The 26905-nt window shown below is 45.5% G+C and overlaps 1 protein-coding gene across 2 annotated transcripts in view; it reads left to right on the forward strand.

The window, feature by feature from the left end:
- Clic5 (chloride intracellular channel 5) overlaps positions 1-26905 on the forward strand; it is a 153071-nt gene that overhangs the window by 80009 nt on the left and 46157 nt on the right. For both annotated transcript variants that reach the window (XM_041655924.1, XM_041655925.1), the window contains exons 2-3: positions 19256-19365; positions 24476-24601. In XM_041655924.1, the coding sequence (XP_041511858.1) occupies positions 19256-19365; positions 24476-24601 (236 nt within the window). The remainder of the gene's footprint in view (positions 1-19255; positions 19366-24475; positions 24602-26905) is intronic.

A 26905-nucleotide genomic window follows, 5' to 3' on the forward strand; every position in this document is an offset into this window, starting at 1 on the left:
TCCAGAGGGGCCGGTTTCACTCAAACTTTCTCTCTCCGCCCCAGACCTCCCTCTTTATCCTCTCTTGTCTGGATTTCTTTCCTGGGAGAACTTTCAGTAACATTTGTCTGACAATGGTGTCTTCATAGCTCCATGTGTGCAGCGTCTTCATAGCCCCACGTGTGTGTGTGTGTGTATGTGTGGTATCTTCATAGCCCCATGTATGTGGTGTTGTCATAGGCCTGTGTGTGTGTGTGTGTTGTTTTCATAGCCCCATGTGTGCGGCATCCCAGAAGCTATGAATTTCTTCATTTTGATAGTAAGAATATTAACAATGCTCTACCCAGACACCACCCCCACACTCATCTACAAGGATCAGGTTGTAAAAAGACCCCTGTATCAAGGTCAAGATTTTACAGATCTGTTGAGAATTAGGTCACTGAGTATAAGCTAAAAAGAGCCCAGACTTTCTGTTTTATTGCTATTCCATTTTCCAGGCATTTTGGCCTTTTCCCTGTGCAGCCTGTAACCATAGGCATCCAACATCAGTAACTTGTAGTCTATCTGCATCATTTCTAACCTCTCACCAAAGCTCATTCCAGTTTTGGGTCTATAATTTGTTTTGGTGATAACAAGTTCCAAATATCACTGAGACTGATTCCCAGACTGAAGTGCCAGTCAATACTACAAGATAATTTTGACTTCATTGTTGTATCATTCATCTGTGCAGCCATGCAATTGGAGATGAAGTTTACCCAGGCTTTTGTCTCCTTATGTGACATGCTTCATGAGCTGCAATTATGCATAGCATATGCATTCACGCTGTATAATATATATATTACACTTATATAGTTACACACTGTGTATATATATATATATATATATATATATATATATATATATTCTATTAACTTACTCATTAAGATAGCTAGAAATGGAGTAGAGGTGAACTAGTTCAATTCCTGAGGACTCAGTTTCCTGAGTGCAAGGCAAGAGCAATAAACACCTGTCCTAAGTCACCCTAATTGATAGACTCGAGTCAGGACAATAATAATAACTCCTGTGTGGTCTCTTGCTGGGGTACGATCCCATACTATTTTGTCTCACACCCTAACCTTCCCAAGTGCCGGGCTTGCTCATGTCCCATTTACCATCTTGGCATTGATGTCAATCACAACTTCAGCATCACCCTTGATTCTTTATATTTCACCAAACATAGCCTCTCTCTGACCCTCACTCTGGTGGTTTGAACAGCTGTGGTCCCCATAGACTCATGAGTTTGCATTCTTGGCCTATAGAGAGTGGCACTATTAGGAGGTGTGGCTTTGTCGGAGAAGGCATAGCCTTGTTGAAGGAAATGCGTCACTGTGGAGGTGGGCTTTGATGTCTCATATCTGTTCAAGCCATACCCAATGAGACAGTCTACTTCCTGCTGTCTGTAGATCAAGATGTAGAACTCTCAGCTCCTTCTCCAGCACCGTGCCACTCTCCATTATAATAACAGACTAAAGCTCTGAACTGTAAGCCAGCCCCAATGCAGCGTTTCCCTTCATAAGAGTCACTGTGGTCATGGTGTCCATTCACAGCCATAGATACCCTGACTAACACACTCACTGTGGCTAGCACCTTGGCTGACACTCACCAGAGCTGAATAGCAATATCTAAGTGCAACCTTTCACTCTTATTTAGTCCATTATCAGGGAATCTCCACTGAGCCTCCCTAAAGGCTCACCATTTACAGGAGAGGAACAGGACACACCCTATGGTTTCTGATAAATGTTGAATCATACGTGCTCAGTGTTTAATCTTTTCCTTGTTAAATCTCAAAAGATTCAGAGAAAGTACATTTCTTTTTCAACTATTTAGCTCATTATATATATATATATATATATATACACACACACACATATATATATAAGTATCTATATACAACATCTATATATGTGTGTATATGCATATAAATAAATATGACTTTCCTCATTTTCTTCTCTTTGCACTTAGAATGTATAGTGTTAGAAATCTTAGAAATTATATAGGACAAGAGAGTTTTTCTTCATGTAGTGAATATGGAAAATGAAGTAATAATAAAGTAGAAAATGTCAGTAACCTCGCCTGTGTGGAGAGTCGAAAGAATTACTGCAAATGACCAAAAGATGATTGTGCGTTTCTTAGACAGCAAGGGGGAAATGAAGAAAGCAAACAGTTCCAGAATTCACAGAGCAGAAGACATCTAATTTCTTGAAGGACATAGAATTTCTTATCATTGAATTATTTCTGAAGCATAATGTGATATTTGAAACTGGAAAGATTTTTCAGCAGAAAGTACAGAGCACTTGATGCTCTTGCAGAGGATTTGAGTTCAGTTCCCAGCACCCACATGGTGGCTCACAACCCTCTGTAACTCCAGTTCCAGGGGGATCCAGTGCTGTCTTCTGGTCTTCACCGACACCCACACTCATATGCACAGACTCCCACATAGATACAGATACAGGCACACACACACATAATTAAAAAGAAAAGAAATCTTCAAACACGATTCAGGGAGGGTGGCATTCACGTGTGGAAATCTTGCTTTGTGGAAGCATTTGGCTATTGAAAGCAATGAAATCCAGGGAAAAGCAGAAACTAGAACAGTACACAGTCCCATGGGGCCCACAGCAGACCTCCCCCAAATGGCACTTCCCAGACAGGCTCTGGACTGAAGGCTGCCTTATGGTCTTGAGTCAACCAGGGATTCCACTCCTCTACCGGAGTCATTAAGACACTGAACAGTGAGGAAGGAAAGGGGGAGGAATATGACATGCTTAGAGACCCTCCCTACCATTCAAGGAGTCCCCTCCCTTCCCTCTGAATCACTTCCAGTCAGTACTTGTGATATTTTCCATTTGTCCTGGGTCCTCCTATCTCACGGTCAGACACGAAACGACTATCCCTTTTCTCACAGTATGACTCACGAGGGAAGCCGGTGCTCAGGGGAGGTGGCTGGCATGCTCAAAGTCATACTGCAGTGAGTAGAGAACAGAGTTCAAATCTCAACCACCTGACCTGGCTCTGGGTTTACCCCCACTTGATTGTGGATTGTCCTCGGGCCAGAGTGTTGAGCTTTTTTGGAGAGTTGACTCACGGTCTTCAGAATTTTCTCAGCCTCTGGTACCTAGGACAGAGGTCTTTAAAGAAAGACCCTGACCACTGTATCAGTATCACCCAGAGCCTCCTAGAAATGTCAGTCCTGTGGCCAGTGAGATGACTGCACAGACAAAAGCATGTGTTTACAAGCCTGATGATCAGAGCTCCATTCCTGGGACCAAACCCAGGGGACAACCCATTCCACAAGGTCATCACCTGACCACCACATGGGCTGCGGCTTGTCACTCCCCAACATCCTTCTCTCTAATAATCATTATAATTTTGAAAGAAATGCTAACTCTTGGGTTCTTTTGTGTTCTTAAAAAAGCCTTGAACATGGCTTATAAAAGTTTTGTGCGTATGTGTTTATGTATGTGTACATGTTCATGTGTGTGCAGGTGCATGCTCTTGTTTGTGTGCTTGCCTGTGAAGGTCACAGGGTAACCTTGCCTATTATTCCTCAGGTTTTATTTTTTTGAACCAGGGTCTTTCACTGGCCTGGAACTCACCAAGTTGGGTAGGCCGGTTGTCCAGCAAGCCCCAGGGATCCAACTATCTCTGCTTCCTGATGTGGTCCTGGCATAACAAGCATGTTCCACCGTATGTGGCTTTAGAAAGTGTCAGTTAACATTAAAAAGGGATGTTTTCCAGAATTCCCATGAATTTCATTAAGATATGTGAGAAATCCATTCATAATTTTGTGTGAAGTCTTTCAAGACATGTTCGGAAATCAGCCATTATGGATCAACTCCCAGTCTGGGAGGAGATTATCTTATCATACAGTGGTTGAGATCTAACTTTGTGTCCTTACATGTGAAAAGCATAGAACGAAAAGGAAATAATGCACACACACACGCACACACACTCACACACATGCACACACACACATACACACACTCACACACGTACACACATGCACATACACATGCACACACACACATACACACATGCATACACATGCACACACTCACACACACATGCACACATACACATACAAATACTCACACACGTACATACACGCACACACATACACATACACACACGCACACACTCCTCATAGGCTTGTGAGAGCAGGTATGAACCATAACATTTTATTCGGTGCTCATTTTGGGCTATCAGCTGGCACTAAGTGCCTGGCATGAACTGTTCCGCTTGTTTCTGGCTCCAGCTTTATGAGCAGGCAGCACATCTCATCGCTAGTTTACAACCGAGCAATATAAAGCCAGGAACTTGCCCCGGACTGTGAAGCCAACAAATGGAAAATCTGAGGCACTCGCTGTCTTCTCATGCTCTTGGTGAGGAGAATGTCAATATGGTGACAAGCTGTGGGACACTGGGCTGAGCTGGAACTCAGTGGGCGTTCCTTGGTTCTAGAGCAACATCTAGTGCCTTGTTGATGATCAATATTTGTCCAGCAAATAAGTCAGAGACGATTCCATATTAACTACTTTGTATACAAGAGGTCAGTGGAGGCTTTCCAGGGCAGCTGGAATCTGACTGGGTGGAAGCAGAAATGGAGAGAAAAGAGAATTCAAAGGACAGTAGCCCTACAGTCAAAAGAGCAGACAGCAGATCTGACCCCGGTCAGAGAGGGGACACGGGGACGAAGGAAGAAGTCTTGAAGTGGGAATACTGAAGTAGGAAGAGACAGTGAGGGAATACTGAAGTAGGAAGAGACAGGGAGGAGTCCTGAAAGTCGGCATAAGGAGCCTGAATTGATGTTATTATCTGTGGAAGGCATTGTAGGATTCGGAGCACGGTTCAAAGGAGCCGAAGAACTCTCTGAGACTTCCTATTAGGTCTATTGGCTCTTTGTCATTTTACAAGTGACAGAAGGAAGTTAGCCATGCTGCTTATCTGGGGAGATGGAAACAAGGAAGAAATCTTTGTAAAAAGGCCATGTGGATGGTGGGCTGTCTTGGTGGCTAAGAGTCCTTGCTGCTTTTCCAGGGGACCAGAGTTCAGTTCCCAGCACCCACGTCAAGTGGCTCAGAACCTCTTGGAACTCCAACTCTAGCACCCTCTTCTGGCTTCTGTGGGTGTCTACATACATGTGGACACACCTACACACACATACCCATACACAGACACTGTGGGCATCTACACCATGTGTACACACCTACACACACACACACATACACAGACACTGTGGGCATCTACACCATGTGTACACACCTACATACACACCCATACACAGACATTATGGGCATCTACACCATGTGTACATACCTACATACACACCCATACACAGACACTGTGGGCATCTACACCATGTGTACACACCTACACACACACACACACACACACACACACACACCCATACACAGACACTGTGGGCATCTTCACCCATGTGTACACACCTACACACACTCATACACAGACACTGTGGACATCTATACCCATGTGTACACACCTACACACACACCCATACACAGACACTGTGGGAATCCACACCCATGTGTACACACCTACACACACACCCATACACAGACACTGTGGGCATCTTCACCCATGTGTGCACACCTACACACACAGACACATACACAGACTCAAAAATAAAAATAAATCATAGAACCATTTTTTAAAAGGTCACATAGCATTTTGGATTGTTATAATGATCACAAATCAAAAATAATTGCTAGCTGATACATATACCTGTGCTATTTGATAAAATGAGAATGATGGTCCATTGTAAGAGTCTGCAAACACTGTTATAGGAAAAATAGATGCAAAATCCAGGAGGCCAACACAAAGAACAGATAAGTCTGCATAATGCTTGTTAATCAGGGGTTTCAAACAAATGGCCCAACCTGTTTATTAAAAGTAAATATTTATTATAGATTTTTATTATCAGTCATTAACTGGATTCTTTGAAAATGACAAAGTCATGAAAGAAAGTGATTTTTCTCTTTTAATATGTTGCTGGAGCATTTAAAAATGTATTTTCTGTTTACCAGTGAAAGCTCAAATAAATATGGGACTATGATATCTGTATTGTGCAGCACACATATGCAATCCAGCCCTAAAAAGAATCAAGAACGTTTTGTGGCCACTGCTATTGTTACTTCCCAATGAGTTGCCTCTTATTTATTCTAATTATGTGAGAAGAACTCCCAGTTCTGCTCATCACAATGCCTGTTAGCCATGTGAATATTTGAAGAGTCTGGAGTGATGATTAATGCTGAGTGGCACTAGACTTGAACCAATAAAGTGCAATCTTCCAGGATTCTCTGGATGGAACAGACTATAGCCCATGGGAAAGCATTGCATGGTGAGCTGTTCCATGCAAGCATCCCTGTTTAAATACCTCCTGAAGTCCTTTGTGGCTATAGAAATGCAAACACACAGGCTATTCAGTTTATTTTCTTGTTGCTGTGGCAAAACACCCAATACAACCGTTGAAGAAAGGATGGGTTTATTATGGCTCATGGTTTGAGGGGATCAAGTCCATTGTGGCTGGAAAAGCACGGTGATAGAATGGTAACCATGGGGGCAATAGAACACTCTCTCCCTTTGTTCTCAGTCAGGAAACAGAGAGAGGAGAATGCTGGTGTTGAACTCACATTCTTTTATTGTTCTTACTGAGTTCAGGGTCCTAGGCATGCTCTAGCTTGGATTTCTAGTGACTCTAAATGCCATCAAGTTGACACTAAAGATTAACCATCACATAGGGTAGCCAACCCAGCCCAGTTTGCCAGATGTTCCCAGTTCTAACCCTGAAAATCCTAGCACCACCTTATTCTGGGGCACCCTGATAAGTCATCCTGTATGTGTACCAAACAAGCAGAAAAAAATAAATCCAAAGATGAGCGGTGGAAACAGAAGGACAATTTCCCAGTGTCCTAACATAGCTTAGCCTAGCCTGCCGTCAGTGTACTCAGGATTTGCACTGGTTTGAAAGGAAACAGCACTGTTAGGAGGTGTGGCCTTGCTGGAGTAGGTGTGGGCTAATTGCAGGGAGTGTGTCACTGTCGGGGCGTCTTTGAGGTCTCATATATGAAGAAACCATGCCCAGTGAGATAGTTTGCTTCCTGTTGCCGTTGAATCAAGACGTAAGGACTCTCAGATTTAGCACCATGTCTGCCTGCACGCTACCTTGCTTCCCACTAGAACAGCAGAGAACTAAACCTCTGAACTGTAAGTGAGAAACCACAATGAAATGGTTTTCTTCCTAAGAGTGGCCTTGGTCATGGTGTCACCACACAGCAGTAGAAACCCTAACTAAGACAGTAGCCACATTAACCCATAAGGGAGTAAAACCATTTAAGACAAAGCCTACTTCACAATAACTATCAAATACATCATGTGATGTGTGGAATGCTGTACTAAAATGAAAACAGAAATGTCAGGTGGGTATAGCTTCTTGCCATCATAAAGCCACAAACTCATTTAAGTCAAACCATGTTGAGGTGAAGAACATCTATATTATCGTTACTATTATCACAACAATTTCCGCCTTCCCAGCGTTGTTTAGAGCCTTCCTGTCACTCTGGGTGATGGCCAGAGTAGGTGTCAGATCCTAGCATGAGCAGTTCCCATATCAAGAAAGAGCCTGCATTTTGACTCTTGGTTTGACCTTTTGTACAGTTCAGGGCCTGGTTCTCCACCTGCACAGCACAGAGAAATGGACCACTTATCCCTCATGTCATGTACTGATGCAGTACATTGGTTTCATTGTCAACATTCCAAGTGACAACAGGCCTGCATGTCACAGTGACAGAGATGACGTTCCACCCGAGGTGACACCAGTTGTACAGTGCTTGTAGCTAGGAGATGGATAGTTAAAATATTGGCCTATTTTTCTAAGTTGAGATACTTAGATTCGTGGAAACCTGGAAGAGATTTTTAAGATAAACAGTATAACTATATACGTAGATGCACATAAATACATGTCCATATATACTACATACACATATGTGTATATTCAAGACTGACAGGGACCCAGACAAAGGTGAATGGTCACCTGTCCCAGGTGTGTCACCTGGGTATATACTGGATTTTGAGAACTTTGGCAGAAATGCATTTGTTTCTATTTCATGTGCAATGACACATATATAATATAATATACCCATGTATAATTAATTTCATGTAAAATAACAAAAGCTGCATGGCATCGTTCTAAGAGCTCATTACTCTTCAGTCCCTTCAATTTTATCAAAATATTCCCCTAATCTGCTGAGTATTTAATTTTTACACTCCAAAGTATTAAGGACTTTGAAAAAAAAACCTATTTCTAAGGGTTTCAGATATTTTCGTGCCTGAAACCATGTATACAACAACACAAATCAAGACTTTTTCCATACCTCTTCAACTGCCCTCTGAATGCTCCTAATGTCGGGGCTTGGGTTAGAGCTCAGTTGGGAGTGTGCTGAACTAGCAAGTGTTTGTACCAACCTAGGGTTTGATCCTCACCATCGTGTGACACTGGACATGGAGGCACGTGTCCATAATTCTGCAGTTTTTGGAGCTGGAGGCAAGAGGATCAGAAGTTCAAGGTTATCATTGGCTACATAGGGAATTCAAGGCCAGCCTAGACTACATGATGATCTGTTTCCAGAAGAAGGAGGAGGAAAAGTGGAGGAGGAGGAGAAGGAGGATGAGAGGGAAGAGGGAAAGGGAGAGGAGGAGAAAGAAAAGGGAAAGGAAGATGAGGGAGAGAAGGAAGAGAAGGAGGAAGAGTAGGGAAAGGAGAAGCAAGAGGAGGAGGAGAAACAAGAGGAAAGGAAGGAAAGAAGGAAGAGAAAGAGAAGGAGAAGGAAGAGTAGGAAAAGAGGAAGCAGGAGGAAGGGAAACGTGCTCTCAGCATGGGGAATCTCCTTGCTCTCCCGCACACACTTGTGAACACGTGCAGGGCCCTATTTTAAAATAAAAAAGCGATCACACCATTCTTGTTCCTTTGTGACTTGCCTTTTTCTCTGACCATGAAGCTCCTTCCAGAATAACACATAAAGATATATATCATTCTGATTTAATAGCTGTATTTCAGTCTATCACATATCTCTATGAGATCATAATCACTGTTCTGCTATTAAGGGACATATGATGTTTATATTGAATGGTACTTGAGGATCAAATGATGATATAAGGAAAATTTATTATATATAGGGTTTATGCAATCATGCATATGGATGTTGGTTGGCAAAGAAATCTTATTCTTCATTACACAAGCAGACATCCTAAGGCACAGGATGCATGAGACAAAGATGAATTAGCTATGATACTTTGGCACTTTTCTTTTTCTGCAACATGTAGGTTTTCTCTGCACTGGGGCTTGCAGACAAGAAGTCTGGCAATGCACTGTGCTGGACAGTGATGGGAAGCATGAGCTGTCACCATGACACCTTCATAGAGCCCATTCACAAACCAACACACACCAGAGTCCCACAATTTAACCCATCAGATGAGGGTCCGACATCTGACTGGTCCCTCTGGTAAGGAGGCAGGTGACCTCCGCAGGTGTTGGGTGGAGTATGCCCAGGATAAACACTGCCTGTGACTCTCAGCATGGCTGGCTTCTAACAGATAGGCCAAGTCCTGGAATTTCAATGAATAATTTAACCAGTTCTCTTGTTGCAATGTCAGGGTTCCCTTTCAGCAGCTGGCACCATTGTCTTTTGCAAGCTGGCTCCTCCCCCACGGGAGGTATGGAAATTTGGCTGAGATTCACCGACATTTTGAGAACCTACGAGGGCCAGATTATTGTACACAAGAGTGGAGATTTATCTTCTCCCGAAGAGGAGTTATATGAAATCCAGATGTGGAAACCCTCACAGGCATTTGTCCCCGGGACATTTCGGTGAACATGCTCAGATTCAGTAGGCACATGGTGGGCTTGGGAACCCACCTTTCTAAGAAGATCCCAGGAGCTGATATTTTGAGTAGCAAGACTGGAACCAGTCTAGAATTCCCTGAACAAAAGGGATACTGCTGTGAGCTCCAGGGAAAGCAAGCTGTCAAGGGACTCAGCTGAGGGGCGGGGGTGGGGTGGGGCTGGGTGTATGTGTGTATTCATTTTCCTAAGGGAACTGCCAAGCTGAAGGACATTGTATTCTAGCTACAACTGCACTCCATTGATAGAGAGACTAGTTATGTAATGATTATTGCTCACCCTTTTAGGATGCTGGCAATCACACTATCTTCTCAGAGAACTTCGTGTACCATGGGCAACTGTTTCCATCACCAAATAATTACACAACGGGGGTGGGAATGCTGAGGCCAATTCAAACCATTTAAACCATTAAAAAGAAATGCTTCTCAGGTGAACAGGCAGAGAGACTATCCAGCTACAAGCGCGAGGGAACAAAGGCCCTGGATCTTAAATCAGATCCACAGGCCTGGTTTCTTATTGGCCCGTGATCTCTCTGGGGCTGTGATCTTTGCGTGCTACAACTAGAGAGGCTATGCCTGGCCCTGAAGTGTGTCACAAACTGAAAAGAATCAAACAGAATCTGCCTTATGACAGAGCAGAAAGGAATCCCAGTAGTCACATAGTCTAGGCTAACTAGAAAGACACAAGGAGGAACTGTGCCTTTGGCTGGAGTTTGCGCTCATCTCCCCTCCTAGGTGTTCAGCAGAACTATCTCTGTATAGAAGTGTCTGTGTGGACTTCATGGAAGGCCAGTGTCATAAATAAAATGCGTGATCACCGAATTATACTCTTTCCCACTGACCCCAGCTGGTGTCTCAGAACTCTCCAGAGCATCGTCTGGACGCTTCTTCAAACACTCAGGAGATGAGGCACACGTTGGAAGTTCTTTGCTGTTCTTTTATCAAAACATCCTTGGAAGGGGCAGGTCCTAGCTGTCAGATCTGGGTGCTGTGAAATCTCGAAGGTCATCACAGTATCATGTGCTCTAAACATAGCCCAACAATAGCCGGCTTCCTTCCTTAGCCATTCTTTTCAAGTGAAGAGATCTGGGTTTGTCCCAGCTTACAAAGAGCTAAGAGGGCTTGAAGGGCAGGGAGCGGATGACTGTAGTGTAGTGTGCCACAAACTGGTACAATTGCTACACTTGGTCCTCTCCAACAAGATGGAAACATGTATACGTGGTCTGGTTTGATGACGCTCCGTCGTTCCAGAAGCCTTTGAACTGGATGGTTTCTGTCAGGGCTGCAAGGGCATTTCCACGTCCTCTGGCATCCCAGAGGGCCCATGGGAGGGATCTGCTCTGCAAATGTCTCTACCAGGAGGAGAAACTAGATAGGTTCTGTCAGCTTGACACAAACCTAGGCACACCTAGGATGAGGGAAACTCAACTGAGGGGTTATTTTCATCAGACGGGCTTGTCTGTGGGGCATGGGGCGTTTTCTTTATTGTTCATTGGTATGGGGAATTACAGTCCACTGTGGGGAGTACCAGCCCTGGGCAGGCGGGCCTAGGTTGTATAAAGCAGGGAAGGAAGTTGGTAAACAGCATCCCTCTGTGATCTCTGCTTCAATTCCTGCCTCCAAGTTCCTGCACTGTCTTCCTTTGATGATGACTGTAACCTGTGAGCCAAATAAACCCTCTCCTCCCCTAAGTCATTCATAGTCACTACTGACCACAGCAACAGGAAGCAATCTAGAAGAGATGTGTGTACCAGAATAAGGTTTTGCAAAACTTGTGAGATGGAGTATGCCGGAAGGAGCATACCAAATTCTTAGATTCACAGAAAGGACCCAGGAGATGAGGGAACACCCAGCCCTTTTCAACATGGATTCTGAACTTTGAACTCAGGTCTTCTTGCTTATAAGGCAAGCATCTTCCCAACAGAGCTATTTCCTCAGCTCCTTTTGGGTCTTTATCATGGTACTTTCAGCTTTTATCAGAGACGTCAGATGGGAACTTTTCAGGACTGTCACAAATCCTGATCCCGTCTAACTTCATCACAGACAAGAACTGCAGCAGACAAGCCCATGCAGGGGCGGTCCTCACATAGTCCTTGTTTCAGGAGCAAGGGGGTGCAAGGCCAGACCGAAGCCACAACTCGCTGACGGCACATTTATCTTGTAGCACGAGCAAGACCAGCACGTGCCAGCCGGAAATGGGAAGGAGTACAAGAATCTCATAGCTTCCAAAAATAACTTTCAGAAATATTGGTGGGGTCTTAAAAAAATCCCCTACTCTAATCCCCTTCCTATTAGATTGTGGCGTCCTGGGTGATTGTGTGTTCTGTGTAGTTCTTGGAGTAGGCTTATGTTTTTAGTGGGAATACAATGACTAGGCCATTTCCTGCTTTAGTCTGCTGTTTGGAAAAGGCTCTCCTTTCCTAGTTTGCCTGGACGCAAACAAAAGACAGACTCCTGGTCAATTACAGCTCAGCCCCGAGCTTGACCCTGTAACACAGTCAGGTACAAGTTCAGAGTGAATTCTTTGCAAGGTAGAGGATGAAATGAAGCCGCGTCTCCTCGAGGGAATGCCTAATTGATCCTCAGCATCTGGAGTGGAGGGACTGTCTTTGAAAAGCAGAAGATTCGATCACTCAGGCCAAGTCTTGAGTGAAAGGGCTGGCTTTGGTTTTCTGTTGTCCTGGGGACTGAGCCTCTCTCTAGCATGCTATGAAAGTGTATGTCCCTGAGTTACAGTCCTCAGATTTTCCCTCTTTTTATGGCATGCATTTGTGTGATGGGTTCCTCTGTGTGTGTGGCACATGTGTGCACGTATGTGCCATATGTAGGGGCAGATAGACATGCATATGTGTGTCTGTAGAGGCCTGATGTCAATGTTGGGTGTCTTTCACTTCCTCTATTCAATGAGGGTCTCAGACATGCATATGTGTGTCTATAGAGGCCTGATGTCAATGTTGAGTGTCTTTCACTTCCTTTATTCAGCAAGGGTCTCTTACTGAACTACCGAACTTGCAGCTTATGCATTCCAGGTAGTCTAGCTAGCCACCTTGCCCTAGGGACCCCTCTTGAAAGCTGGGAGGACAGGTAGCCACCGCCTCTACCAGGCTTCCGTGTGAGCTTGGGATGATCTGAACTCTAGTCTTCATGTCTGTGTGTAAACAGCTTAGCCACTGAGCCATCTCCTCAGCTCCCTGCCCCACCGGGCTAAACTGTATAACCAGAGTCTCAAAACAAAAACCTAATAAAAAACAAAATAAAATAACCGCCCCCCCCAAAAAAAAAACCTGGCCCCTGGAGATCGGGAAACCTGGGCAGGGAAACACTGTAGGAGTCAGAGGGGATGGGGGAGAACAGGATAACAGGGGCCACTGAATCAACTAAACAGGGCTCACATGGGCTCAGAGACTGAGGCAGCAAACACGGGACCCGCATGGGTCTGCACCGGGTCCTCTGCATTTATGTTATGGCTGTTAGTTTGGTGATCTTGTGAGACCCCTAACAGAAGGAATGGGTATGTCTCTCACTTTTGCCTGCTCTGGAGACTAATTTCCTCCTATTGGGTTGCCTTGTTCAGCCTTGATATGAGGGCTTCCCCCTTGTCTTATTGTTGTATCTTGTTTTGTCTGTTTTGGCTGTTGTCTCTTGGAGACCTGCTCTTTTCTTAAGAGAAAACAGAGGGTGGGTATATCTATGGACGTAGGGAGAAGCTAGGAAGGATGAAGAGAGGGGAAACTGAGGTTTGGATATAAAAAATTAAAAAGAAAACATTTTTAAAAATGAAAAGTCATGTGAACTGTCTTGTTCAGTTGGCTTAGACTGCAAAGCGAAGGAGTGGATTGGAGAGGTGACTGACTCAGCAGGCAGGAGCACTTGCTGCTTTTGCAGAGACTAGCACAGGGTTCCCAGCACCCATGTCATATGATTTACCACCCATGCCTGCTCAGGCTGTGGAGGACCACACTATTTTAAGTCATTATGGAATCAGAGAACACATTTGCACAATCGCTAGGGAAACTCAAGCCAGTGGGGCCATATTCAATGCCAAGTGCTTGAGTTTTTTATGATTGTACCTCTGTGGAAATACTGCTGCTTGGTGTGGTCATCCTGGAGTGTCACAGAGACGTGTGACTAGACCCAGATTCCTAGCCACCAGGCACAGCTCTCTAACGACAAGCACAGTCACAGGCCGATATACCCAGTGACATTTCCTTTAGTAAGGGCTTAAATTTGACTTCCTGTAAGATGGAAGATCTCCAGAAAATCCTGTTGTTGGCTCTGCTGCCTAGCCAGAGGACTAAGAGTCTTCAGCCATGTGCACCAAACTGGGCCCTTGGTTAGAGCGGCTCTGAATAGCCTAGTGTGTGTCTCTGCCCAGGCCCAGTTTGGGAGCAAAGCCTGGGAGTGCAGTGATTGACAAGTCGTGCGCCTTTCTCGAGGACATGGAGCACAGTGCAGACAAGGGGGCAAAGGTGGCCACAGTTTGCTGATGACGAAATAGACTGGAGTGGGAATGTGGAAGAGCCCACCAGGGAGGTTTGAGGGTAGCCATGTACTTGATATGGGCCTTGAAGGATAAGAGAAGTTATGCCTACGATGTGGTAAGTAAGGCTGACGTCAGGAAGCAGTGACAATATGAACACGGGACCCAAGCTGCATCACACAGTGTGTGCATGCTGAGAACTGTGAGTGGATGATTGTGCAAGAAGCAGAAAGTTCTCCAGTACATGTTCTCCCTCCAGCCTGAGGACCCCACTCCAGACACAAACAAAACCACAGAGAATTGGCTGCCATCTTCTGTGTGCTATGTCTCACGAAATCCCTCTTCAATCACCATGGGCCTCTAACTCTCTTTGCTACTCTTGGCCAATAAATCTTTTCCCTGTGTCCCCTCTCAGTACCAACAGATATGGTAGATAATTCTTCATGGGGTCCTGTAACTTACCCTATGCAAAGTGAGCCTGAATAAACTACTTCTGTAAGTGTCCTTGGTCATGGTGTTTCTTCACAGCAGCAGAAAGGGAAGGAGAACAGCACAAATGTGGAGCTGGAGCCAGGAGGGAAGTGGAGGGGGAGGCAGGAGGGAAGTGGAGGGGGAGGCAGGAGGGAAGTGGAGGGGGAGGCAGGAGGGAAGTGGAGGGGGATGCAGGAGGGAAGTGGAGGGGAAGTCAGGAGGGAAGTGGAGGGGGAGGCAGGAGGAAGTGGAAGGGGAAGATGGAGGAAGAAGAGTAGTGAGAAGCAATGTCCAAGCAGTGCAATGTCTGGTCCCACCTGTCACCCTTGCTACAGACCCAGGACTCTGATCCTGCCCCCAGTAAGTTCTTTTATTTCTTTGTTCATTTGTTTTTCAATAATCTCCTTGCTTGGTTTTGTTGAACATCCCCCAGTGAGCAGAAGTTGTCAGTCCCTGGCAATCCCTGGAACTCTGAAAGTAAGAATTGATGATGTCTAAGCCAGGCAAATTAAATCTCATATCCATGAGAGGAGCTTAGACATGGCATTTTCATAAGCATTAGGATGTGAATTTGAAGGGTTGCAAGCATGCTTTATTGACCTATTCTTAAATACTGATTTTGCACAGATTTTTCCAGAAAGTCCCAGACATAGGGACTTTTAATAAATCTCATGACTCTGACTTGATCTCAGTGCCATAAATTTCTACTATGTCATGATTGTGAATTTCGGGTTAAGAATCATTTAACTAAACTCAATTTAGGAGGAAGATGACAGATTCTGTGGTTTCTCTAACATCTATCCAGACTATTAAGATTCAATATTCAAAATCAACATTAGGTCCAAGGAGAGCAGACAGGAGGATGGAAATAACTGAAGAATCTCAGCTATCCCAGGATCTCAAAGGCCAAACTTAGCAGAAGAAATGGTTCCATGTCAAGGTGTCTTTGTTTGGTATATAAATCCTGGGGTTAGAGATTGAATCCATGGGTGTAGGGGGAGTGGCTTCATGACCAGTTTCAGAACTAATATAGATACCATTTTGCAATAACAAACAAAATGAATGTCAAGAGAGCAAAGAGAAACTTCTAAGCATGCCCTCATGACGAGGAAAGCAAGCTTCCTCCATTAGGAACTGGATGACCTCGGGAAGTTCAAGTAAGAAGTTTTCAAATTAAGCCCACATTGAAAGGAGTTCTGTCTGCTTAGGGATGTAGGTTTTTATCACTCTTTTGTTTCCTGTGCTTTGGAAGGTTTCTGAGGTGGAGGAACTCCAGTTTGAGCATTCCTGATCCAAGCACCGAGAGCTATAATCAGGTCTCGTGAACAGCATGGAGGGCCCTTAAATGTTTGTGACAGCAATTCCTAGATGTTGAGAAAACACAGACTTCCACTGGGCTTCACTGATAAAATGCAAGAATCGCTCCCTGCTTGACTCCTCAGCTTCACCCATCTGTCTTCCTGGGTCTCAGTCCCTTCCCATCGTTGGCATCTGAACTCCTTTTTAAAGTGTTTACTTGCAGCATGATCCTCTGGACAGCAGCTTCCCAGAGAGCAGACATGCACCTGCTTGTTCATGCACTATCAGCCACCACAGCATAAGCCCCTTCCCGCAGCCTCCCTCTGAGGAAATGTGAGAGTGGCCTAACCGGGGAATATTTTTCTCTGACCAGTGAACGCTGGCTATGGTTCCTTCTATGTTTGCCCTTTGGATTGAGAGATTGCTCCACCCACAACCCCCTGAGCATAGAGCATTGTCAAGCTTTTGTGCCACTATACAGAGACTTGTTGACTCTTGACTAAGGCCTAGACTTCTATAAACAGACATCTCAGGAGCTCTTCGGAGTGTTCATGGTCTATGCTTGTAATGACAGCAACTCTAACCATAACGTGAATCTCATGTATATTATCACTTAGTCACATATTTTTTGTTCCAAGTTTGAACTTAAAGAGAAAGAGAAGGAGAAATGGGAAGAAGAAAGAGGAGGAGAAGAGGAAGAAAAAAAATGAAGAGGAGGAAGAGAAGGAAAAAGAAAGGAAGAGGAGAAAGAGGAGGAGGAAGAGGAAGAAGAGAAAGGACAAAGAGGAGGAACAGAAGAGAAGGAGGAAGATGAGCAGAGGGAGGAAGAGGATTTGAAGCTAAACTCGATTGATTCTGCAATGTCTATTTCCCAATAAGGCCCATTCTTAGATTCTAGGTAAAGATTATTAGGGGCAATAGTACTCAGCCTAGCCTACCATGTTTGTACCCTTTTCCAGCAGAACCCTTTGGAGCAAAGACATCACCCTTAAACGTGCAGAATCATATCTGTTTTGAGTCATCATCACCATAAGCTTGCCACCTTTAACCCATTTCTTAAATGGCTTATCAGGACCACAGTGCTGATGAGCAAAGAGAAAATGGTCCGTGGGCTGCCAGGGTTGTGAGAGCAAAACACCAAAATTTGGACCATTTTCATGGCCTCTTGGCAGCTGTTGCAGTTACTTTTCTTGTTGCCATGACAAAAATCTGATGAAATAGCTTAAAGAAGGAAGGATTTATTTGACTCATAGTTTGAGGGCACACTGTCCATCACAGTGGGAGTCAGGTGACTGGAGTGGGACTCCTCATCTTCTTACATCTTGGTAGACAGGAAGCAGACAGGAGGTGGGGCTGGTCTCTAAAACCTGAAGTCTTCCTCTCCAGTGACCCAGCAAACTCTATCTACCAATAGTTCCACAACCTTCCCAAACAGTGCCATCAGAAAGAATCAAGTGCTCAACACATGAGTTATGGGGGATATTGGTCATCTAAACCACAGCAGCAACCTTTGTTCATTAGATCCGGATTTAAGACATACACATGTTGAAGCCACATGATCCTAAAAACATAGCACTAACTGCATTCTGGCATGGCTAACACAGGAGGACTGGAGGGGCATGACCATGCCTACCTCAAGGTCATCATTTCACTGCACAGATCCCCAGACTCTGGGAGGAGATAACCTGGCTGAGCCTAAGGGCTGACTCCTGGAAAAGTATTAGAGCACCAAATCAAGAGGCAGACCACTGGGCTCAGTCCTGGCCCTACCAGGGTGGGAACCTTGGCCAGGTATATGGTTTCTCTGTCTTTCAGCTTCCAATCTGTAAGGGATGGTAAGATGCTGTTTCACAGACTTCTCATGAAGAGCAAATTAATTGGTTGATAATAGATATAAATCTCTTAGACACCACGCCTAATAAAACAGACCATTGTTATTGTTACTAATATAACAATTATTGTATGGGATCTTATTTTTTGCCAGTCAAGAATTCCTTTCTATAAAATTTGGTAGGTGGGGAGTTGGTAAGATTTCTCAGCTGGTCACACTGCCTACTACCAAGTCTGACAACCCAAGTTCAATCCCCAGGATCCACATGGTGGAAGGAGAGAACCTGCTCATTGTGAGTTGCCTTCTGACTTCCACACAGGCACTGTGACATACATACATACACAAACAAATAGGCACACAACTAATTGAAAAATAAGCAAATAAATTTGCTTGGATAAGGTCTTAGTATGTAGAAGGCTAGCCATGAACTCCCTAGGAAGCCCAGGCTGGCCTTGAACTCTCTACCCTCCTGTTGAGATTTCAGCCAGCACCACACAACATAGGCAAAGCCCAGTGTTTTCTTTCTCCCTCCTTTAGTTTCTTATCCTCCCATTAGCACAAGAGGAAAACAGATGGCGGTATGGGGATGTGAATTCCAAAGCAAGTTTTAACACACTCTTTGTCTCCTGCATCATAGCTGTCCCTGGGGAGGAGACATGGACTGCTGAGTGCTTTGGAGGACTTCTCAGGGACTTGATATGATAAACGCATTTGCACCCACTGGGATGAAGTGGGTCTGTGAATGCTCTGTGGTGATTTTTAGTTCTGTGTCGGGTGCCCCCTTCTGGTGGTGGCAGCCCAGGCTCTCTTGGGTCCTAGGGATGGGTCTGTTTCCAGCAAGAGGGAAAGCATGACCTAGATAGTGATGGTAACTCTCGGTATGGTTAAAAAAGAAATGTAGTAATGATTCCCAACCAAAGCTGTCAAAGGGGGATGCCCAAGCACAGACCAGCTGATTATATGGATATGTAGAATGTTAACCTGATGTCAAGGTTCGGCAGTTTCAGAAGGCTATGATTCTAGAGCATCTCAGGCTGGAAACTCCAGTTCAGCATTTATGAGGACCATGCAAGGTAGAAGGCATTGCTTTGCACAGATGCTAGGGAAACAGGAATGGATACACTGGGTCTCTGAAGTCCGCTGGGATGTGGCTAGAAGCCCAGTGGCTGTTCATCACCATCCATGTTCTTCTGTGTTTGTTTGTGCCCCGGACCTCAGGCATCTGCCCCTTTCCTTTTCAGGCTGGAATTGATGGGGAGAGCATTGGCAACTGTCCTTTCTCTCAACGCCTCTTCATGATCCTCTGGCTGAAAGGCGTCGTGTTCAATGTCACCACTGTGGATCTGAAAAGGTAAAGGACCCCATGTTCACGACAGAATACCTAGCACAAGGAAGATTCAGACGGGATGAGAGAAAGCCAGCCCGTGGCTCCAGGCAACCTCTGATGGATTCCGTCTCATTGCCCAGAACTGTTCCCAGAGACCAGTGGAGGGCACAAAGGAGGTTGAAAAAGCCAGGGCCTCCCTTGGGGCTGTGCTTCATTCACTACCCTGTTTGGTGAGAATTGATTACCAGGGGAAAAAAAGCAAGCAAATGGCCACTCGATGAGTGTCCGTCTCAAAGATGGACACAGGCTCTAAAAACATATTTATTGCAATAGCACAGACACTGCCTCTGTGGGACCACTGAGTCTTTGGGGCACTGGAATCCAGACTACTTCTAATCCTTCCTTCTCTTCACTCTCAGAATCCATAACATGAGGGTTGTGGAGCGGAGGATTTCATGGGGAGGTCCTAAAAGGAAAGAAACGGCTTAATTATGTCTGTTCCGTTGAGCTTTCAAATATAACCTATTCATATTTATTTATTGTGCTGAGGCCCAACCTTGGACCCTCATGCATCCTATACAAGTGTTCTTCCACAGAGTTACAGTCCTGCTCATCTGACCAGAAGTCTTGCAGCACAACAGGTGTCTTACTCCGCTGGGGCTAACAGTGCCCAGAAAACCTTTACTCCATCCCTTTGCCCGCAGTGGGGAAGCATCAAAAGCAGTCATTGCTTTGTACAGTTCTCCCAATGCTCTCACTGCGTCCTATCTGCCTATAGACTGGTCTACCTCCAGAGCTGCTCTTGATCCCAGTAGCTCTTGACTAGGTAGCTTCTTCCACGTCGACGGGCTCCTCCTCGTCTCTTCAGAAGCACAGGATACCCTGCCTCCAGGCTCAACTTCAGCCCCAATTCCTCGGTAGGGCCTCTGTACCCCATCACTCTCCAGAGTGGCCTCCCCTTTAAACTCACCTCGCTCCTGTCATCTGGGCTTAGGCATAATTGTCATTTAGCATCTCATCCAGGTATGACTTCCACTGTCCCAGTGCTTTATAACCACTGAGGGCTTTCCCATGTAAAATCCTGCGCTGTGACATTCACAAGGGAAAGCCCCAGACTCCATACTATACAAAGAAGCTGAGAAAGAGCCGCAGAGATGACCGGCCCCATGTCCCAGCTAGAAATAGGAGGGGATGCTACTAAGATCCTAGTGCCTGTGGTTGGTTTCAGTGCACTAAGGGAACGTGTCTGCCATGCAGCTAGTGTCTGTGACAAAGAGAGGAGGCTGGACAGTCTGGGGGAGGAGCTTGCTTGGATTCTCACCTGTGGAGCTCACAGCTGTTCCCAGCTGAAGCTCAGGCTGGGGTAGGGAGTCTCTGCAGCATCTTATGGATGCCTCTGTCTCTCTGTTTCTCACATGATCAGATCTGGTCCTGCCAACGCCTCTCTGAGGTGGGCCTGGTGAGTAGCATCACCTTAGTTTACAGCAGTATCTACACATGCATATATTCTAATTCATCTCTTACTCTGGTACCACCATTGATTGGCCAGGTGACCTTGAACTTTCCTGAGCCTCCATTTCTTCATCTTCCCAATGATGATGAAAAAGCAATGCTTTCTTAATCCATAGGAGTGCTGCTGAGGGTTTAAGGAGGTGAGCCATGTATTCGTGTTCGGGATTATACTTGCCCTACTGCCTGAACTTAAAACCTGGTAGCAATGTTATATCTTAGCAATGTTCCTCTACCCGTGTTATTGTCAATCCAAGGAGCAAAACAAAAATTGAGGCACATGGAATGATTCACAAATCAGAGGCAATGTGTGATTCTGTAAAGTCAACTCCAAGTGTTAATAGGAGGTCTATGCAGAGAGGTGGCAGTGACTGGCCAGAAATCTCTCAGCAATGCCCAGCTAAGTTTCAGAAGCCAGAGTGGCATGTCCCCAACTTGTCAGAATCCAGCAATCAGCGTGTATCCAGTAACCCAGAAACAAAACCACACAGCCACTCGATCAACAGATCGCTGTATCTTTAAGCCACAGTGACTGCTCAGAAGTAAAATGAGTGAGAACTTCCTTCCTTGCCAGCGTCAGTTGCTAAACAGGAGGAACCGGCCAAGAATGTCCTCTCTTTATGTCAGGGGAGGGACACACAGAGTCAACAGAGGCACTGAGTAAATTAGATTTTAAAAATACTTGCAGTCTCAACTGTCTGAGTTCCAAGTGTCACAGAACGAGGTTGGAGAGCAGCCTGTTGGGAGTGACAGGGAGCAGCATGTCATTGAAATTCCTCTTGTCCCCTCCCTAACTGATTAGGCCAGGAATTTGTCTCATTACAGACGCCTCTGCCCCTCTTGTTGACTTCTTACAGTGCCTCCACCTCATAGTTTCTGCTCCAGTGTCCACAGGAATGTTGCAAACTCAGAGAACATACAGGGCCATGGATGCTCCCCATGCCCGGAGACTTCGGCCGTCAGCCCCTCTCTCCTTCCCTAGTGCAGCCCTCGGATTCCATACTTTCTGTTGCCAAGGTTGCTCCCCTTCCCTCAATCATTTTCTCTCTCACCTTTGACCATGGCAGGAGCATGGCAGAACACACCACATCACTGGCAGTCACAGAGTCAAGTCCTTCTTGTTGCTGTCGCCAGAGGTACCTCCTTCATGGCAGTCAGTACGCTGTCCAGCACAAACAGGGACCACACCAAGCACTACAGAGGGCAGAGTCCAGAAAGTTCAGATGGTTCCTTGTTTATTCATGGATATGTGCTCCACACATCCCTGTTCTTCACCAATATTTCTGTCTGCCTCTCTGTATCATGGGGGAACTTCAGAGTCTCCTTATATCCACTGTGTGTGGTGGAGGTGTCGGGGTTCACTAACACCTGATTACTATGGACGTGAGCAGCATACCCCAAGGGCTTCTTTCTTCCTTGTGTTTGGAATCAGGGGGCTGAGCCCAGGGCTTCACACACACTAGCAAGCGTTCCATTGCACCCCAGCTCCCTCTTTGCGTTTTCTGCTTTACTATAGCATCTTGTTCAGGTGCACAGACGAAACTTTGAGTTCACTCTGGAGCCCAGGCTGACCTTGAGCTTGAGATCTTCCTGCCTTAGCTCGCCCATCTAGCTGGGGTGATGGGTCTGGGTTCTCTCTTCTGCGGGACTGTATCAGCTAAGTACCCGTCCTTTGCAAGGTCTTCCTGGTTCCACAACCAATGACAGGAGGAACCAGCTTTCCTAAACACATGCTGCATTTACTCAAGTCCTGTTAGGAGAATGAAGCTGTAATTCCTTGGAAATTGATCACTTACAATCTGAGGTATCCCCTAAATGCTCCCAAGAGTTTGTTTTAAAAGATTCCATTTCTAATTTTAAATTTACATATATTGAACAGGATTTTAAAAAAGTACTTAACAAAACAACTGCTTTCCAGTAAGATTAAAATCATAATAGTCACATTTTAAGAACAGTTTTGCTCAAATTAAGATTGAAAACAATAAAGATGAACTATGGTAGATTATTAACAGGTTCACAGTAGGCTAGCTGCCTACTAATCCCCCACATTAAGTGGAAAGCTCAAAACTTTTATAATTGGGTTGGAGCTTTTATCAATATCAGGCCAACTTTTGAGCTCTAATTTCACAGTTAAAATCATTACTTTTCATTTAAGGTTTTAATGAATATATGGGTGTTTTACCTCCATTTGTGTCTGCTCACCTTGTGTGTGCAGTACCTGAAGAGGCCAGAAGAGGGCATCAGTTCCTCTGGAACTGGGATTATAGGCAGTTGTGAGCTATTAGCTGACATGTGGGTATTGGGAACTGAATCCATGTCCTCTGAAAGAGTAGCCAGTGCTCTCAACTTCAGATCCATCTCCTCAGCCCCAAATCCTCCCTTTCTAAATTAAGATGTATATTTTGTTTATGTAGTCATTTGAAATACATACCTACCTGCTGAAAACTTCTGCAAGCCAGGCATGGTTCTAAGATTTTTCTAGCACTGATCCTGAGCAGAAAGACTTTTCTTAGATTCTTAGTTATATTCTTGCTCAGTAACAGTGGGGTCTCTTTGTCTGTTTTATTGATAAAGTTTTGAGACTTTATTATGCATGGCTTCACAGTTGTAGCAATCCTCCTGCCCCAGTCTTTCATGTGCTGGAACACCAGGAGTAGACAGACCGTCAAGCCCCAGCTCATAATCCTGTCTGTAGAGTTCTTGGCCACAGTCTGCCCAGCGTTTCCTGATCTGTAAAACTGAGTGTAGGTCTGTCGGACCGAACCGCATGGGTGTCCACTAGAGCCCAATGGTGAAAATGAGCAAGACAAAATTCTTTGAATACACAGACTCCATTTCATAGTCTTGTTTTTCAACTAATATTTATCTTTCTTATGGATTTCCCACACCAGGGGCTATTTGGAGACAGAAAAAGTATTCTGTGATGTCTAGAAATATACTGACCAATGCCAGATGTTAATTGCTATATTTTAAATTATGTTACTCATAATGGGAGCATATGAACTTGAGTCGATGACCCAAATCCAGCTCCCCAACATATATAATTTTTGTATTCAAAGATATTTCTTAGGGTCAAAGTAGGATCCAATGTGCCAATTTTTTTTTTCTTTGTGGAGGCCAGAAGAGGATAAGAGATCTCTTGGAGCTGGAATTACCAGCGGTTGTAATCTTCCTAAATGTGAGAGCTGGGAATAGAACTCAGGCCCTCTGGATAGCCAGATGTGGCCTTAACCACTGAGCCATCTCTCCAGCCCCAGCATGTTAATTTGTCAAGCTAGGAATTGTGGGTTTCATTAGACTCATTAGTGAAGCAAGCAGCATTTGCAAGCACAGCCCTGCACAGTAAAGCTGTGAGTTAATTTGTGCAGCCACCGTGATTCCCTCCTGATTTGTTTCAGTTGTGTTCGGCATCTTGCGAGGCCCCTCTGCCATTTCCTTCCCCCCTGAGTTTTTTCTGTCACATCATAGGCCTGCAGGGCTCCAGCCAGCTTCTACTGTCTTACCCCGAGTACCACAAATCTCGTTAATCTACGGGCATGCTAATTTGTGCCAGATGGGGATTATAAAGTTAAAGGCTTCTCAGATCAGGACTCCTGCCATCACCTGAATCTCACTCTCTCCACAGAAAGCCAGCGGACCTGCACAACCTCGCTCCTGGCGCGCATCCGCCTTTCCTGACCTTCAATGGGGATGTGAAGACTGATGTCAACAAGATAGAAGAGTTCCTGGAGGAGACCTTGACCCCTGAGAAGTAATAAACTCAGTCTTTGCAGAGCTATGCAAGTGGGGAGGGTTAGCTGTGGGAGGGCAGGCTCCCAAAGAGGCTGCTTCACTTTGGAGCAGGGTCTCTGCTTTTCAACAGTGTGGAATGCCAGTCTTAAAGTGGGTCCGCTAAGGCCAGTTGCTAGAAGGTATTGCCAGTCAGTTCCTACACGAAGTGACTTTAGGGACCCTGCGGAGATTGTTAGCTCTCCCTTACCCATTGGGCTTGTTTCCCCAACTCTGTACACTGTACCCATAAAGACTCGAGATGGGGCAGACTCCCTCCTCTTTAGAGGCGAGATGACGACAAACCAGGAAAGGGACAGCTGGTGCCTGAAACGACACCAGGAGTCGTAAGTCTGACCAAGTCACAGATAAGCAAACAAATACTGACAGAACCTGTCAGGTGCAGGAGCTGATGTCCTCACCGGGTGGGAAGGCAGGCAGAGGGGGGGGGGCATGCAGATTAGCTGCTACCTATCCAAGGGGAGAGAAAAGGCATAGTTTAAAAGATGACAACGCCTAGGCTCACTGATCGCTGTAGAATCCTGTAATCAGAGATTAAAGCAATCATACCTCATTGTTAAGCCAGAAAACTGGCACTGCTTACAGAAGGCAGCATGAACTTAGGGGAGCCAAGGGAAGATCTTGAGCAAACACCTTGGAGATTTGACTGGAAGTCTTACCCTGGGGGCTGGGAAAGGAAGTGGTGCAAAGGGTTGAAGATGTAGCTCTGTTGGCGGGGTGCTTATCGGACATGTGCAAAGCCCCAAGTTCATTCAACCCCCTAGCTACACATGAACCAAGTGTGTGGGTACATGCCTCTATCCTCAGCACTCAGGAGGTAGAGTCAGGGAGATTTGAAGTTATTTTTTGGAGTGCAGGATGTTCAAGAGTGGCTGGGGTAGCTGAGATCTTGTCTAAAACAAAGCATCAATAACAAATGGGCGGAGGTTCAGAATCAGGTAGGGGGAGGTGACAGGAGGCAGCCCAGGTAAGACAGAAGGAACGGCCCAGCGAGGAAGAGGAGTGAGGAGACTTTACCAGAAGTGGAATCCGACAACCAATCACCCTCTTGTGTTTACTGAAGCTGTGCTTACCTGTCAACATATGTAGCTCCCATGTTGTGTCAGGCACTGAACTCTCCTGTCCCATCACCCTCTCAGCAGCCCTGGGACCCTGGAGAAGGAGCAATCCTTACCCTCATTCTCATAGTCGGGCATGGTGGGATAGCCCAAGGCTACCAATGAAGTCCTTACTGTTGGAAAATTAGTTATCTCTGCCGTGCTCTGATGAAGCCCTAAGCAAGGACACGGTTTCCGCTAAGGATAACTTTTGTCACCACGTTAGGACAGCTTGTTTTCACACGAGGGGCAAGCTGCCTGAAGCCCATTGGAGGTGGCTAGGAACAGACTTTCAATAAGGACATTAGTTCAATCGTCAGTGCAGCACACACAAAGCCCAGCAGGCCACAGTCAGAAGCCACAGATGTCTCTGGACAGAACACCAGGCAGCTGCTAGGATGGATGTGTCCCGAAAGGGCCGACTGCTCTTTCTTGCTCCCCTGGGACTCAGCCTCATTTGCTGCTTGCACTACTTGCGAATCCCACACGAATAACTGTTTTCAGCACCCGAGTGGAGTCCAGGCATCTGCCGGGGAGGTTAATATTGTCTCCTTGGAACCATCCTCCTAGGCAGGAATGTCTGCTTCCACCCATTCTGGCAAGGAGGATAGGAGGGCACAGGAAGACATGTCCACGTACTCTTGTGCCAAGCTGATAGGTGGGATAGGCTACTCGCCCTACCAGGGGACATAGGTGTCATCTTGAGCCATCATCCCATGTCTGCTTTTGGCTGCAGGCCTCCTCTGTGAAAGAACATTCCCGACCCCAGACAGTTTGCTGTCCTGGTTCTTCACAGTCAGGTTAGTAAAGATGCCTGGCTCTCATCACCTCAGTCAATGTCCACAAAGGGCCCAAGGACTCTCAGAGTATATAGTTCACATTTTTTGAACATCCTTCCTGAAGGTCATTATCAAACTCAATGTCTTCTTGTTGTAAAGGTTGCACTGTCCTATCAGGACCTAGTAGTGTTGGGCAGGGTCCATTCTAGCATCTCCTGGCTGCTCACTCATGCTATGGGTGCTGAGCCTGCTGCCTCCCGCCCAGGTCTTTTCTGAACTTCAGTTAAGTAGAGGATGTGCGAGGAAGGACATTCCGGCCATGCTAGTGACCTGCCTAGGTCGCAGATCCTTGAGGTCATTAAATGAACATCTTCAGAGGCCTCCTTAAGA

This window comes from Microtus oregoni, unplaced genomic scaffold (assembly GCF_018167655.1).
Source record: "Microtus oregoni isolate MIOR12 unplaced genomic scaffold, Mior012 000007F_ref0000211, whole genome shotgun sequence".
Taxonomy (NCBI): Eukaryota; Metazoa; Chordata; class Mammalia; order Rodentia; family Cricetidae; genus Microtus; species Microtus oregoni.